Source organism: Anthonomus grandis, chromosome 5 (assembly GCF_022605725.1).
Source record: "Anthonomus grandis grandis chromosome 5, icAntGran1.3, whole genome shotgun sequence".
Classification (NCBI taxonomy): Eukaryota; Metazoa; Arthropoda; class Insecta; order Coleoptera; family Curculionidae; genus Anthonomus; species Anthonomus grandis.
This window is the reverse complement of record NC_065550.1, coordinates 25,662,901-25,679,170: the sequence shown is the minus strand read 5'-3', so window position 1 is coordinate 25,679,170 and position 16,270 is coordinate 25,662,901. Positions and strand designations below refer to the sequence as shown.

At 31.9% G+C, this 16,270-nt stretch overlaps 1 protein-coding gene across 1 annotated transcript in view; it reads left to right on the top strand.

Moving 5' to 3' along the window:
- The first annotated feature begins 283 nt into the window (after positions 1 to 283).
- Positions 284 to 16,270, top strand: part of LOC126736385 (synaptotagmin-16) — a 46,035-nt gene continuing 30,048 nt past the window's right edge. The window contains exon 1 of the mRNA XM_050440713.1: positions 284 to 528. Within this exon, the coding sequence (XP_050296670.1) occupies positions 495 to 528 (34 nt within the window). The 5' untranslated portion in view covers positions 284 to 494. The remainder of the gene's footprint in view (positions 529 to 16,270) is intronic.

The window sequence follows — 16,270 nt, the reverse complement described above, 5'->3', positions numbered from 1 at the left end:
CCTGAAAATACCTTCTAATCCTCTTTTATTGTCAAAATCCTAGTGGTCACGTCCTGATCTAACGAAAAAAGAAGTCAAGAAAAATGTTGACCCCCATAAAGCGAAAACATAAAGAGTACAACTTCCTGAAGGCATTACGGGACACGAATGGAAATGTGTCCGTCCTTGCAAGGACCTTTCCCGTTGTCCTTACGCAAGCGTTCAGCTGTTGGCACAAAACGATCGGGTCGGCGCACGCCCGTAAGCGGACAGCTCGCAATGTTTTCGATAGTGTGTCGCAAAATCCGAAGAACATTGCTCGCACATTTTTTTGTATAAAGAAACATTCGTGGAAAAAACGCTTCGTGAGTACTTTTTGTGTTTTTTCGTTTTTCGATAAATTTTTGTTTTGGTTTTGATGTTGCACCGTGATATTAGTTATCGTATGTCGTGTCTTGTGTCGGACAATGTTTGTCGTTAACTTCTTTTTCTAACTGATTATTTTTCGTGTTAAGATGGTTCTTATATCAGAGCATAGCAGTCTAACAGGTGAGTCACATAGACTTCTTACAAATAATTTGAAAATACTTTTTTTTATTGGATTTTTCTTTACCAACTGTAATAATAAAAATAAAATGTGAAGAAAAACAATGTCATGTTATCCCACTGAACTTTTTTCTGGATTTTATTCTTTGTCCAGCTCTTTTACGCATTCTGCTGCATTATGAATGGTCCGCTACTGTGACCCAGTTTCAAGGAATACTCTCGGCATTATTGGAAAAGCAGCATTTCGTACGGTCTGGTTTGGAAATGGCTTTTCTCGTTGTTTTTCCATGGAAATAGGAAAGTCGGCTAAATTTGGAGTGGGATATTTATGGCTATGCACTAGCGTGGGTGGTTTGTAAAAGTTTCTTTTCAGGGTTTTTCTTTCAGTTCTTTTTTATTTGGGCAAATTCTGTGTTAAGACTTTTGAATTTGTATTGTTTAATTAAACTTTTAAATTTTTGTATTGATAATTTGTATTGATAATTAGCTTTAGTAGTAGAATTTAAGGAGAATTTTAGGCTTTATATTTTAAATAACGAAATATTCTGTGAAGTCCTAGGGGGAATAAATCAATCATAAAGTTTTTTACCCAGAAAATCCTCCATTATACATTTTTTAACAGATTTTAATGGAATTAAGATAATTAAAATACGATATATGGAATTCGTTATATTTTTTCTAAAAGAACAAATAAAAATTACGTTCTTTTTACTTACAGAACTTATCTTTTTCTTTAATTGTAAGAAAATTCACATATAAAACAAAATTAATATAATTTAGGTTGAAAAATACCTACCACTACATTCAGAGGTCATTTAGAGATTTTTATTATATTTAAAAATTACTTCAAAATGTTGCGTTTTTAATATTTACTGAAATATTTTATGTTAACAATTTCAAGAATTTTTCTTCCTCTTTTTCATTTCACAAAAGTTAATCTTTATTGCAAATTAAAAATAAAAATAATTTTTTTAAATGTATTTTTTTCTTTCTTTTTTAGAAATTTTTAAAAACATTTTTTCTTTAATTCTATGTTGTAATTTTAATTTTACTCAACTGCATAGATCGGACGTTGTTGGAATATCCCAGGAATGTCTAGAGTTTTTAGAAAAAAATATTTAAAGGTCATTTGTGAATATTTTATAAAATAATAATTATAAATAAAATTAGAAAAAGATTAAATTGGAGAAAGTTAAAAAACTATGTGCTAAAAAACAGTCAATTTAAGGAAAATTTATTATAAAAATATTTATTAATATAAAGAGAATATATATATTTTTAAATAATTTAGAAAAGAAAACAATTATAAAAGACAGAAACAATATTAATATGAGCTTGTATTAACTCTGTTAACCTTTTCAACTCAATTTTTCTTGCAAACTAATAATTTCACAAAAAAGAATTTTTAAACGATTTTTGATAGATAAAGTACTATAACCGTTAATTTACACACTTACTAGTACATCATATTTATTTATTACTATTTATGTCCGATTTAAATATCGCGCCAATATTTCAAACTGAACTGTCAACTGGTATTCCACGGTTCTGGAATATTTGCTAACCTTCCACACGTCTTCAGAGATTTCGTCACTTACGTCACTTATGAATTTGACCAATAAACATCCAAGATATTTGATTAAAACGGTTTGTTAGGATATTGGAGTCGAGCTGTCAGTCATTTTTTAAACTGACAGTTTCGTAAGAAAATACTTGAAACTTCTTTAAGGAGAAGACACTCACTTTTAAATTCGTTCTCTACGGTTTTATCTGTTTGACCAGTTAAGATTAAGATAATTAGCAAGATAACAGGAATTTATCTATGGGACTAATAATTTCACAAAAAAACCTTTTAAAAGCTCTTTAATAGATAAAGCACTAACTTTTAAAATTGTTTCCTATGATTTGATCGATTTTACCAATAAAATCCAAGATATTTAATTAAAAAGATGTTGGCAGCAGACTAGAGCTGACTTATGAACCTGTTATTTAATATCTGGAGAGCTTTTCTAATAAAATATAAGATATTTGACTAAAAAGATGTTGTCAGCAGGCTAGAGTTGACTTACCACGAACCTATTATTTAAGATAACTCAAAAACTAATAATTAAATTGAAAAAATGTTTAGAACTACAGGTGGCGATTTTTTTGAGAAAATTGAAGAGCGAAAGAGACGATCTAAGAACATCATGCCGTACAATGTGACTGAGTCGACATCTAAGGATGCTAGAGAGAGAGTGCCGTTTGATACGAACAAAGTTAGAAGCTTGCTTCAGAACGTGGTAGAGGACAGACAAGAGGATCAAATTGGTAAAGTTTTTCGTGTTGGGAAGAGGGGTACAGGAGTGAGACCTATCAAGGCTGTTCTTGCTAATGAACAAGTGGCATTGAATATTTGTAATATAAGTGACACTGGTGTTAAATTAGGTCCTGATCAGACTTTTCTCCAGAGAAAGCAGTTTAAGTAACTAAAGCTTACTCTTAATCGCCTTAATAATGGAGAACAAAATCTGGGAATCAAGTACATTAGAGGAGTGCCCAAGATCGTGCCGTTGAAAAATGTGAGGTTTCAAGATAGTGATAACAACTCAAAAAACGATTAAGCCTCTACTGCCAAAATGTTGGTGGTATGCGCACTAAAATTGAAGAATTTCATCACGAAGTGCACCTGTCTGACTATTCTGTCATAATCCTAGTTGAGACTTGGTTGAATGAGGATATCTCTGACAGTGAAATCCTTGTGCCTGGGTATAACATCTACCGCACTGACCGTAGCCTGGAATCAAGTACAAAGAATAGAGGTGGTGGGGTGCTTATAGCAGTTAGTAATAAATTAGTTCTAGAAAAATTGCTACTCCTGACATCTCAGTGGAGCAAGTATATGTAGAAGTAAATATTTGCAAGAAGTCATTTGTTTTTGGTGGAGGGTATATTCCACCAAATGCTACATGCGATAAGGACGAGTTACATGAGATGTCAGTTCATGAAATCTGTGAAAGCTACCAACAATCATCGGTGCTGGTGTTCGGTGATTACAACCTACCTGAGGCGGTTTGGTCAAATGATGTTGATGGGGCTTGTGTAGCTTGCAATGAACACTATCCAGCCCGAGTATTAGCTGAAATGTTTTCTTATCATAATATGTTTCAATGCAATAACGTACCAAATAACAGAAACACATTTTTAGACTTAGAATTTTCTGATTTGCATAATGTTAATATTTCAGCTGCTGTTGACTGTATTTTTAGTAATAGTTTGCACCACGTTTCTTATCATATTAATATTCAAACTGACTCATCTTCACTAATTCTTGATGAATTTTATGTCGATTTTCGGAATGCCGACTTTGGGGCTATAACTTTCATTTGGGGGCTATTGATTGGAGTATGAATTTTGATGAGTTGAATATTGATGGTGCTGCGGGTAAGTTAAATTATATTTTACAGGATTGCCTTAATTTGTGTGTTCCTAAAAAGAGACTAAGGTCTTCATCTTTTCCTAAATGGTTTAGTCCTTTACTTAAAGACTTAATTTGTAAAAAGAAGGCTGCACACAGAAAATATACGTCTACTCCCTCACCTGACTCTTATGCTCGTTTTTCGACCCTTAGATCTCGATGTAAAGTAGAACACGATCGTTGCTTTAGTGAATATATTGGTAAAGTGGAGAGGTCAGTGGTGGATGATAGTCGTTACTTTTGGAGGTTTGTCAATGACAAAATAAAGAGCAATGTATTTCCAAATTCGATGTTTTTGGGCCAGGAAATGGCAGAGTCTAGGGAAGCTACTACTGATTTGTTTGCAAAGTTTTTTGCTACAGTTTACGACAACTCTATTTATCCCATTCCTGATTCTCTTGAATTTGGTTCTCATAATATTATTGTTGGACGCTTCACTCTCTCGGAGGTATTTTCTAAGATCCAGAAATTACCTAACAAGTTTATCTGTGGGCCAGGTAATATATCTAATGTCTTTTTAAAGAACTGTATTTATACAATTAGTAGGCCTCTCCAGATGATCTTTAATATGTCTTTACAGGACTCTACCTTCTCAGAAGCTTGGAAGCACAGTTTCATCATGCCGATATTTAAGGCTGGCAATAGGGGGGATATTGCCAATTATCGTATGTATTCAAAACTCATTGGCTTAATTGTTTGATAAATTGTTTGGTTTGCGGTCAGCTAACATGGCAATGCAAAGGAATCATTAGTGAAAAACAGTCAGGATTCTCTTCTGGGAAATCCACAACCAGCAGTTTGGTTCAATACGAGTGTGATCTGTTGGGGGCTTTGGAGAGGGGGGTTCAGACTGATGCGGTCTATACCGACTTCTCCAAGGCCTTCGACAGGGTGAACTTTGGTCTCTTGCTGGCCAAGTTGGAAAATACTGGTTTTCATGTCTCCCTCTTAAAATGGCTAAAGAGTTTTTTGATATGAAGAACTCTAGAGTGTAAAGGTGCATGGCTGTACTTCTGCACCTACTAATGTAGTCTCAGGGGTTCCTCAGGGATCTCACTGTGTCCCTCTGCTCTTCAATCTATTTGTGAATGATATTGTTAATGTGATCAATCATAGTTCTGTAAGTATGTTTGCTGATGACCTGAAGCTCTACCTGCAGATTTAGCAGGTGAATGATATAGCCAAACTTCAGGAAGGCCTTGATGCTTTGTGTGAGTGGTCAGTGATGAACGGATTGAGGCTCAATATTTCCAAGTGTTGCTACATATCATTTCATAGAGGTTCGAAGAGATTCAATTCCACATATAGTATCCTTGGTAAGTCCTTGCAGTATGTGAATGTAGTCAAGGATTTGGGCGTGTGGTTCGATGAGCATCTGAGATTTGTTCATCACATCTCTAAAATAAATTTTAACGGGACTAAGAGTGTTGGGTGCTGTAAACAGGTATAGTTCACATCTCTCTCTGCAAGCCTATAGACTCCTTTATGTCTCACTGGTTAGATCTAATCTTCAGTAGTGTGGTCTGCTCTATATCAGAATTCAATAGACATGATTGAGAGAGTGCAAGATGGATTTTTACGGTGTGCTGCATTTAGAATAGGGATTAGCTTTGACGAGTACCATCGTGAGGACATGAGAGTAAGACATAACCTGGATACATTGGCCAAAAGGCGTATGGACGCTGATCTTTGTTTTGTCTTTAGGCTGGTTAATGGCATGATTAATGTTCCTGACCTTCTTTCTAAAGTGGGTCTCAATGTTCCAAATAGAACTCTATGCAATTTTGACCTGTATCATGTTCCTATGCACAGAACTGAATATGGCCGTCATTCTCCTATCAATAGATCTCTGAGTGTGTTAAACGCTCATAACATTGATTTATGTAGTAGTTCACTGTCCGTTTTTAAGAATAGCCTGAGCAGACTATGGCTGTAATTTTGTCAACTCAGTTCTTAGATATATATATATATATATATATATATATATATATTATATATATATACAAAGTATATATATATATATATATATACTTGTTATCAATAAGCTGCAGTTGATCCATAAACCTCTTATCTAAGATACCTCAAACAAATTGTTAAATAAAAAAAAAAGCCTTAAGAGATTTTTGATATATACGCTTCTAACCTTTAAAATTGTTATGTATGATTTTTCCGATTTGACCAATAAAATTCAAGATATTTGAATAAAAAAGTGTTGGCAGCACGCTCAATTAAAGGACAGGTTAACCGTTAACCTGTCCTTTAATTGAGGATTTTCGAAAAACTAATAATTTGAGAGGAAAACGTTTAAGAACCTTTCCATACATAAGCTACTAAACTTTAAAATTACTACTTATATATTTTTTGATTTGCCCAATAAAATCCAAGATATTTATCTAAAAAGGTGTTGACATGAGGCTGCAGTTAACTTGCAGTTAATTTTTATATAAAATTCAACTGTTTCCTAAAAAGTAATGACTTTAGAGGGAAACATGTAGGAACTTATCGACATGAAGACTTTATAATTACTTTATATAAGTTTCTCGATTTGACCTATAAAAATCAAGATATTTAACAAAAAGGATGTTAACAGAAGCCTGTTGAACTGTTGGAGTTCTTGAAAACGAGATATTTGGCAAAAAAACCTTTGAGAGATTTTCGATCTTTAAAATCTTCTTTTTTTATTTGGTTAATAAAATCCAAGATATTTATCTGACGATATGGGCAGGAGGCTGAAGTTGATTCCCATGAAGCTAAGATATCTTAGGAGGTAATAATTAAATTGAAAAAATGCGTAAAAGCTTTTTGGCAGAAAAAGCACTAATGTTTAAAATTGCCTCCTAAAATTTCATCCCTTTAACCAACCATATTAAGCGAAATCTGATGTGTCCATCATTAACTTCACAATTTTTTTTCCAGATTTTTAATAGCAAATCGACTAACCTTTAAAATTCCTATGATTACGTACCTTCTGACATTATCACCAAATTTACCTACGTAAAACGACCCAAAAAAACAACTAAATTATTTAACAGAATACCAACCAGAGACCAATAAATTATTCAGCAAAAGCCCTGTCACTCTAAAAAAAAACAACACGAAACACAAAAGCCCTTTAGTGCGTTATGCATTTTTAATGATCTCATTTACATAGGAAAGTCCGCAACATTAATTCTCGCCACTCTTCAAACCGAAATTAAAAATTAATTGTCAAGAAACTACCGCGATAAAAGGATAAAAAAAAATATAACCGCTGGCATTTTCCAAGTACTTTGAATTATTGTGGAGCATGCAGGGTGAAAAGGAACTTTTATTGCGGTCTTATACTTCGTTATGGGAAAGTTGTTTGTAAGCGAAAATAGAAAATTTACTTGTCGGGCGGTTTATCTGCTTTATAGGGAAATTGGGTCAAGGTAAAGTGCCCTTTTATGCCTTTATTTGTCTCTTAGCTGGAAAACGTTGAAGCAAACGAGAAAATAAAATCTTAATCGTTTTAATGGAAGTTTAGTTTAGAACTGTGCTTTTGGCAAATTCTATTTCAACTACTTACAAAACCTTCATTATCAATTGAACGTTTCTTGTGACATCTCCGCTGCTGTTTGTTGAGTATTCGACGGTTAGTACGCGGTCTTATGATAAGAGAGAAAATTAGATTCCTTCTTTCTTATGATGCGTTCTGCATAGAATCTATATGTACTCAGTTTATTAATAATAGTAATAAGAGGTGTTACTTCTTTTTACTTTTTTTTTAAATTAATATTTACCACAAAATTATTACATTTTATGTGAAGGAATGTATTTTTGTTTAATATGAGATCGTGTACTATGTAGCATTATTGTTATTATTGCTTATCTTCTTAAATTTGAGAAAAAGTCAATTTTTATTCTTGTTGGAGAAGCATTTCAATTCTCTTAGACTCTTAAAGCCGTTTCGGTATTTTCAGAAATTTGGAATATTTTTTATTAGATTCTGGTCATTTTAAGCCATGGTATCTTTTCAGTCGTTCATTTTCAATTCTTGAAAAGCACAGGAATTTAAAACAATCATATAATTTAAATTTGGAATATTTTTTAATAAAATTTTTGGTCTTTCTTTCTAGATATAACAATTGAAATCCTTCTTTATCTCTTTCAGGTACTGAACGTCGCTTTTTATATGCTCTAGATTTTTCAATTTTTTTTTTTTAATTTGACTCCAGACATTATTAATAATTTTCAGACATTGACATTGGAAGTTATTTATTTGATATCGTGGTGTTTCAGTAGGTATTCAAAGTAAATTTTTTTGCTTAATTCCAGGTATTTGACGTTGTTATTTGATATGTTCCAGGCGTTTAAAATTCTTTAATATCATCCAGGCATTTCATATCTTTCAAGGTTTGAAGTCGGTCAGTTTTCCTCCTGCCACTTTGAAGTCATTTTTTTATTTCAGGCATTAGAATTGACATGACTTTAAAATGACATATCACACTTAGGGTAGCCCAGACATTTTTGCTCACTATTCGCTGGTACGTCAACCGATTTAATTTAAAAAATTGAAACTTAAAAAAATTTTTGGCACTGTTGCATGACATTTTAATGCTGCTTATAATGATGTGTTACACAATGAGGTTCCCATATGACATATCAAAGTGAGATTAGCTGGAGGTGAGAAAATGATTGACAGATCTTTGAATTGACAGTCAAATATAAGATTCAACTTCCTTCCTATATCTAAATTGACGTTTTTTCTGTAATTATATATATAAAGTTAAAGTTATAGGTGGTTCGTTTTGAGATGAAAGTATTAATCATATTTTAGTTATTGGAGGTCAAATGCCTGGAAGATATAAAAGACTATTACAGATATCTGGAAAGACTGACTTTAAAAATTCAAAGACAAAAGGAGTCTTAAATGGTTTTAAACGTCACAAAAAAAATTACAATAAAGTTCAAATGCCTGGAAGATAATAAAATCCTCTACTAATACTATCGTTCTATAGACGCTTATTCAAAGGCATATGGTATTTATACATTATTAAGGCATGACATTACTGCTGATTAAGAAATTCAATGGTTTTACCCAGAAAATTGCCCCCAGAATACCGCTAGTTCATCAGAAAAAAAGACTGAAATAATTTCACGCGATTTCACTTGTTCCTGTCCTTATAGGGGACTAAACTAAATTGGTGCTATCTCGATTATCTCCTTCAGAAAAACCACCATTAAGTTTATCGGTACAGATTTTTATAGACGAAAGAAGCATTGTACTCTGGTAGATACTAGACCATCCACTCATTTTAAGAAGACTAAACTTTCTATCCAACCCCCTTTTTCCTTCCAACTTTTCCTAAATTATTAGTTGAGGTAGCTTGTACTTTTCAAGCCTGACTAGGTGGCCTAAGTATGCTATTTTCCTTACTTTTATGATACATAGTACCTTTCTAGATAAAGCTGCCTATTCCTTTTCCTCCATACTTGCTCAGCTTTTCTAGTATGTTGTGATCTGCTGAAGCTTTCTTATTTTTGGCCTTTTTGAAAATTTCTTAATATATGGGTTGTTCTATCTCTCGTTCTGCAGTTTGGTACTCAGTTATAGTCTGTTAATTTTTTTGATTTATCATTAAAAGCTCGTCAACATATTGCTTCCACCAGTTTTGTTGGCCGTTAGGCTAGCACCTTTTTTAATATTTAAAATTTCTTTTTAGAAGTTTTTAGATCAGCTATGGTTGCTACCTCGTTCCATTTCTTTCAGCTTTCATTGATCTCTTCTTTGTTGTCATAAATTTTTTAGTCCTTTTTTGAGTTCGCCATATAATCGCATATTTTCGTCCCTTTTTATTTGTAGCACACTTTATCTTGCACGGTTTCTTTCTTCTAAGACTTTTTTACATTCTTCATAGAACCATGTATTGTGCTGTTTTCCAAGTATATTATCAGCCGCATTTGTTATTGCGTTGTTGATAGTTTGCCATGGAATGTCTGTCTTCGCTCTGTTCCACAAGTTCCCAACCAATAGTTAGCTTTCTATGCTCTGAATGTATCCTTTGTTTGTAATTTCTGCCGATAGTTTGTCGGTATTCCATTTTATTTTTGGTAGTAATATTTTCATAATTCTTATTATGTATAGTATATCTATATATATTTGTTGAAACACTTTTTGTACTATAAGACTCTTAAATTCGTTTCGCCATTTTCTTGTATATTCCAGAAATTTAAAATATTTTTATTATATTCTAGTGATTTGAAGCGATGATTTCTGTCTAGTCATTACTTCAAGGTACTGGAAATCCTGGTTTATCTTTTTCAGGTACTAAACTTCGTTTTTTGTATGCTCTAAATTTTTGGAATACTTTTCAAAATGTAATTCCAAATATATGAAGTACTTTTTAATGATTTCCAGGCATTAGAAGTAATTTAATTGACATCCTTTTTTCTACAGTTATTCAAAGTAATTTTTTATTTAGTTTCAGGCATTTGCGTTGTTATTTGATGTGTTCCGAGAGTTTGAAATTTTTTCATATCGTCCAAACTTGAAATTCGGTTCATTTTCTTCCTGCCATTTTTATTTATCTCATGATTTTGGAATAATATTTTTTATTCCAGGCATTAGAATCAAGTTCATTTTATCTTTCCAGTCACTTTGGTTCGATTTTAAGTTTGTTTCTGGCATTTGCCCCTTCTTATTTCCTTACATGTTTGAAGTAATTTTTCATATAATAATAATAATAATAATAATAATAATAATAATAATAATAATAATAATAATAACAAATGTCTTTTATTCAAAATTTACAGATGTAGTTAACAATAATAACATTCTATAATTACGTACCCGAAAAGCAGGGCGCAGTCTAGCTAAGACAGCTACTCTACTGCACCCTACTCAACGGTCATAAACTTAATCTATAAGATAAAGATTAACTGTATTAAATTCATTAAATACCCAAATAAAGAACAATATATATATATATATATATAATAAATAAATATTAAATAGCTAAATATAAAAAATTGCCAAAAATAAAATAAATAATTAAAGGCCTAAATTACGGGTTGAAGGTTAAATGTAAAAGATATTTCTTAAACTTTGATTTAAATGACTTCTGATCTAAAGTTGACAATTCAGTTGGTAGGTTATTGTAGAGTTTAATGGCATTGTACGTAAAAGAACATTAAAACATTGCAGTCGAATGACGAGAAAGTGTCATCCTCTTCGGAAATCGGATCACTCTTATGTGAACGTTTAAAGGAGGAACAACAACCAGTTAAGCTATTTAAATGTTTGTGTAATGTAATAAAATGTGATCGTCTTTTCGTAATCCAAATATTAGGCGTGAACAAGCATTTTGAACTTTCTGAATACGACCATTATATAAAATTTTCAACGATAAAAATGACTTCTGAATTAACAATTTAACATATTCACGAAACCTCAACTCAGTATCCAAGACAATGCCTAAATTTTTGGCACGATCCATCTTGGGAAGAGAAACATGATTTAATAAGATATTTAAATTATTTTTAAGAAAATCTTTGACATTTGATTTAAGAGGGTGAAGTTCTAGATTATGGCAAGAAGAAAGCTGGTTAAGTAAATTCAGGTCATGGTTTATTAAAGAAGATGCATGCAAATAATCCTCATGATTGAAGTGAAGATAAACCTGGGTATCATCGGCAAAAGCTCTCAGTTTACAGTACTTTATTGATTTAAGTATATCTGAAGTGTAGATTATGACTAATAATGGTCCCAGGATTGACCTTTGAGGTACGCCTGATAAAATTCTAGCTTCTTCGGAAAAAGAATTATTTAAAAATATTTTTTGAAATCTGTTATGAAGATATGATTTAATCAACATTACCGAACCATCCAGAAGTCCATAAAATTTCAGTTTCGCCAATAAAAGTTCGTGGTTGATCGTGTCAAACGCTTTCGAAAAGTCTAACAGAATCAAAGCAGTAGACAACTTTTTATCGATTGACGTTATTATGTCATCAGTAACTCCAATAAGGGTAACATCAGTACTCAAATCCTTTCTAACGCCTCACTGAGTCTTCGGGATAATTTTATTCACACCGCAGTACTCAATCAACTGATTATACAGAACCCTTTTGAAAACCTTTGACAAAGCCGGTAATATATTAATTGTTCTCAGATCATCATAGTTAGTTGGATTTTTTACTTTCGGAAGTGGCTTACCTATTGATAATTTCCACTGATCAGGAAAATAATTTTGTTCTATACAACAATTGACTATGTCTGTAATGTAAACATCCAAAAAGGAACTGCAATATTTAAGTAATTTGGCACTAATTCCATCCACCCCCGAAGCATTTGTTTTTATACCATTTAGTATTTTATTAATTTGAGCAACACTAGCTAAATTAAAATTAAACTGAATATTGTCGTGGAAAATATTTTGATTGTAAAAATTAATTTTAGAAGAACAGTCTGACGTATTCTGCAAAAATTCTGAGTTTATATCTCTAGGATTAAGTAAATTATCCGGAATATTCAAATCATTATTTGAACAAACATTATACGAGTCCTCCAGGTTCTTTAAATATATTTTTTCAGTGCATATATTAGATAAATATAGTTTTTTTTCCCTTCGTACCATAGACAATGTAAGATTTCGCAACCTTTTATAGTTTTCCCAGTCGTGTACATTCCGGGACCTCTTGAATTCTCAAAACGCTGCGTCTCTTTGTCGCATAAAAACCTTTATTTGGTGAAAGCCAGGGCGCCCATGGCTTAGTTATCCTTGCTGTTTTAAAGGGGGCATGCCTATCGAAGATATAAAGAAGGCATTCATTAAATAAGGAAATCTTGTCAATATTTTGCTCGTAAATTATATTATGCCAGTTAATTGCTTGAAGTTCACTATAAAATTCATGAGCATTAAAATTATTAAAATTTCTGTAAGTTATAAGTTTTGGCTTCATAGACACCTTTTCTATTTTTAAATAACAATAAACCAAGGCGTGATCAGATACCTCCTCCAACGACACAACTCCCAAATCATCGACCAAAGACCCATCCGTTATAAATATTGGATCTAGAAGTGATACACTATTCCGACTAATTCTAGTAGGTTGATTTATAATTTGGATTAGATTAAAATTGTCAAACAAGGATATCAAAGGGTTTGTTTCATTCAGTACATTAATATTAAAATCTCCCAGACATATTACCTGCTCAAAAAAAGGATAAATAGATATTTTAGTTATTTGAGGTCAAATGCCTGGAAGATATAAAAGACATTTACTAATATTACTGATCTACAGACGCTGATTCAAAGGCACGGAAATCTTAGTCGAATTCCTGGAAACACTGACTTTAAACGACTCTTAAAATTCAGGGCATAAAAGAAGTCTTGTTGAATGGTTTCAAATGCCAGGAAGAGACTTAAAATGAAGTTCAAACGCCTGGAAGATATGGAAATTATCTACTAATGTTACCGATCTACAGGCGCTGATTCGAAGACATCGAAATCTTACCGCCGGTCAAAAAACTTAATAGCTATACCGAAAATTGCTTTAAAAATACCGGCAGTTCATTAGAAAGACTCATTTTAGTGATATGGTCGGATTGTCAAACCGAAGATTTGTTGGAAGAATTACAAGCTGATATTAATTCAACAAACCGAGCACATTCAGCTGTAGCCGTGATCAGTATCAATCATAAACACCTCAACTTATAGTCAAAAGAGGAATCGAGGAATATTGGAAGCGATATTTTACACAACCGCTATCCTAAATCCAACCGACCCGATCGTACGACGAGACAGTGACCGGCAGTGCTAGTGATGTGGAAATGTTGGACTTTTTAAAGTAGGTTGGCATGAACCTGCTAGGTTGATTTGATCCAGATGTCTAAAGACTGAAATAATGTTACGCGGTTTCACTTGCTCCTGTCTTTATCCGGAAAACTAAGTCAGCCTTGTTCTAGCATGAGATCATCACAGCACCGCTATCCTAAAAGAACCTTGACTCGACCAACTCAATCCCGATCTTCGCCAGAAAATCCTTCATTAAATTTATCGGATCAGTATAGATTTTTATACAGCACGAAGAAAGCATCGTATTCTGATACTGGAGCTATCCACTAATTTTAAAAAGATCAAACTGGAGCAATTTACCGCCTTAACAATTACCCAAAAAGTACTACCTAGAGTTCAAACTTTCAAGGTTGCCAACGGAAATCTAATCACAGGATATCGGATTCTGCTCGCCGACCCGAACCTATATTTACTTTCCGAAACTCATTTCCGACATTGTCTTCGGAATGGACTTTCTTAATCGAAATTATGTAAAATTACACCTCGGCTCAAGCAAAATATACCCAGGACTTCGTTTGTTAGCATTTTCAACTTAGTGGATAGCCTCAACGCTTGAGCTTAACTTCTATTGAACAAAGACTAGAATGGCTTCTGAAAAATGAACTAAGCAAATTTAATACCATAAGATGCAAGGTATTATAAATTCGATAAATACTAAGGGATCAAATTATTGAGCTTTCAGTTAGTCGTTGAAGTTCACCAATTGTCATGTTGTGAAAAAAGAATAGTCAATACCATTTTTGCATAGATTTTCAAAAAATAGGCAGAAGGACGTTTATCCATGGATTTTATTATAAACACGTCAAATGCTTGGAATTGAATAAAAATTTAAAAAATTCCAGAATTCTTAGATTGGCAGAGAGAAAATTGACCGAATTTAAAGCTTGTATTAACGGATGGAAGATGCGGAATGCCTTGATGATATGAAATAATTTCAAGCGCCTGAAACACATAAAATAACAACGTCAAATGCACGAAATTAAATAAAAATTATTTTGAATACGTGCTGAAATATCAGGTCAATTAAATAACTTCCAATGCCTGGAAATCATTAAAAATTACTTCAAATACCTGGAATCAAATTAAAAAAAAATTCGAACAGACTTTCAATACCTGAAAAAGATAAATCAGGATTTCAAATGAAAATGAATGACTCGACAGATATTAGGGCTTTAAATGGTCAGAATATAATAAAAAAATATTTCACATTTCTGGAATATATAAGGAAATTGCGAAACGGATTTATGGCATAAAAAGTAAGTAATTTATTCTAACAATTAAGAAGAAATATAAAATGGAGTCAAATCCAGGTAGGAAAATAAAGAAGAATGAAATAAATGATGATTTCAATTCAAGAACATAATGGAAGTAGCAGTCATATTTCAGTACATTTTTGTAAAAATATTTTATAACTGGCTGAAGTAAAAGCAAATTAAAACTGCTTGTCAACTGTATCATAGAAATGGAAAAAAAATCAGTGAAATTGAAAAATTACTTTTGATAAAATAATTTTTCAATTTTATACACCATACATATACATGATAAAATAATGACAACACAAACACCTTTATTTATTTCAAAAATAACATAAAAATTTAAAGATAAATTGTTTAAATATAAAAAGGTCTTCTGGGAAAACGGAAAAATACTTTAACTACATAATAGTAATAAAGGATCTATAATAATTTATATATTTGTAAAAGAAGAAAATAATATTCTGTCTTTAATTAACGTTAATTAATGTAAGAATATCTTAGTCAACAAAAAATTAAAAAGTATACAAAATTAAAAACTCAAATTTACCTTTTTTTTAAATTAATACGCTTAATTTACCTTTTTTATTTTATCCGTAACTGCGAGAAAAAATATAAAGAACTTTATATTCAATTTTACCAACTTCCTTTTAGCGTCTTCACCTGGAGATTTGTAACGCCTCTGAATTTCTTAAAAAACATTAGTTAACAGAATCGAACAAACGAACCTAATTACATACAAAAATAAGGAAAAAACTATAAAAATTCACTTCAATACTAAAGATTTATTTATTTAATAATTTTTATTATTACTTTCTTAATTGCCTAAAACATATTAAAAATAAATTACATATTATTGTTTTCCTATAATAAATCATTTCATAAATGCTTAAACAGAAAAGGAAAATTGACTTTAATTGCATAAAGAAAACTAAAACGAAAACCTTAATGGAAAAATAACTTTACAGAACCTTAAGGTGGAAGAGAAGAAGAGTAAGAAATATATCTAGTGTTTAAAGATCTTAAACACATTGTTTTATGAGTCAAGGTTTTAATCACAAAACTAATAAATGTAATAGGAATAAGGTGTGTGCTAAGTGTTTAGGTTGTGAAGTGTGATAACTGTCATCTGGCAAATGTATGATCAAGTGTTCCTTTTAATTCAATGGTTTAACTAATTCAATGTGAAATTTTGGAAGGCTCGTCCTTGGGCTCAT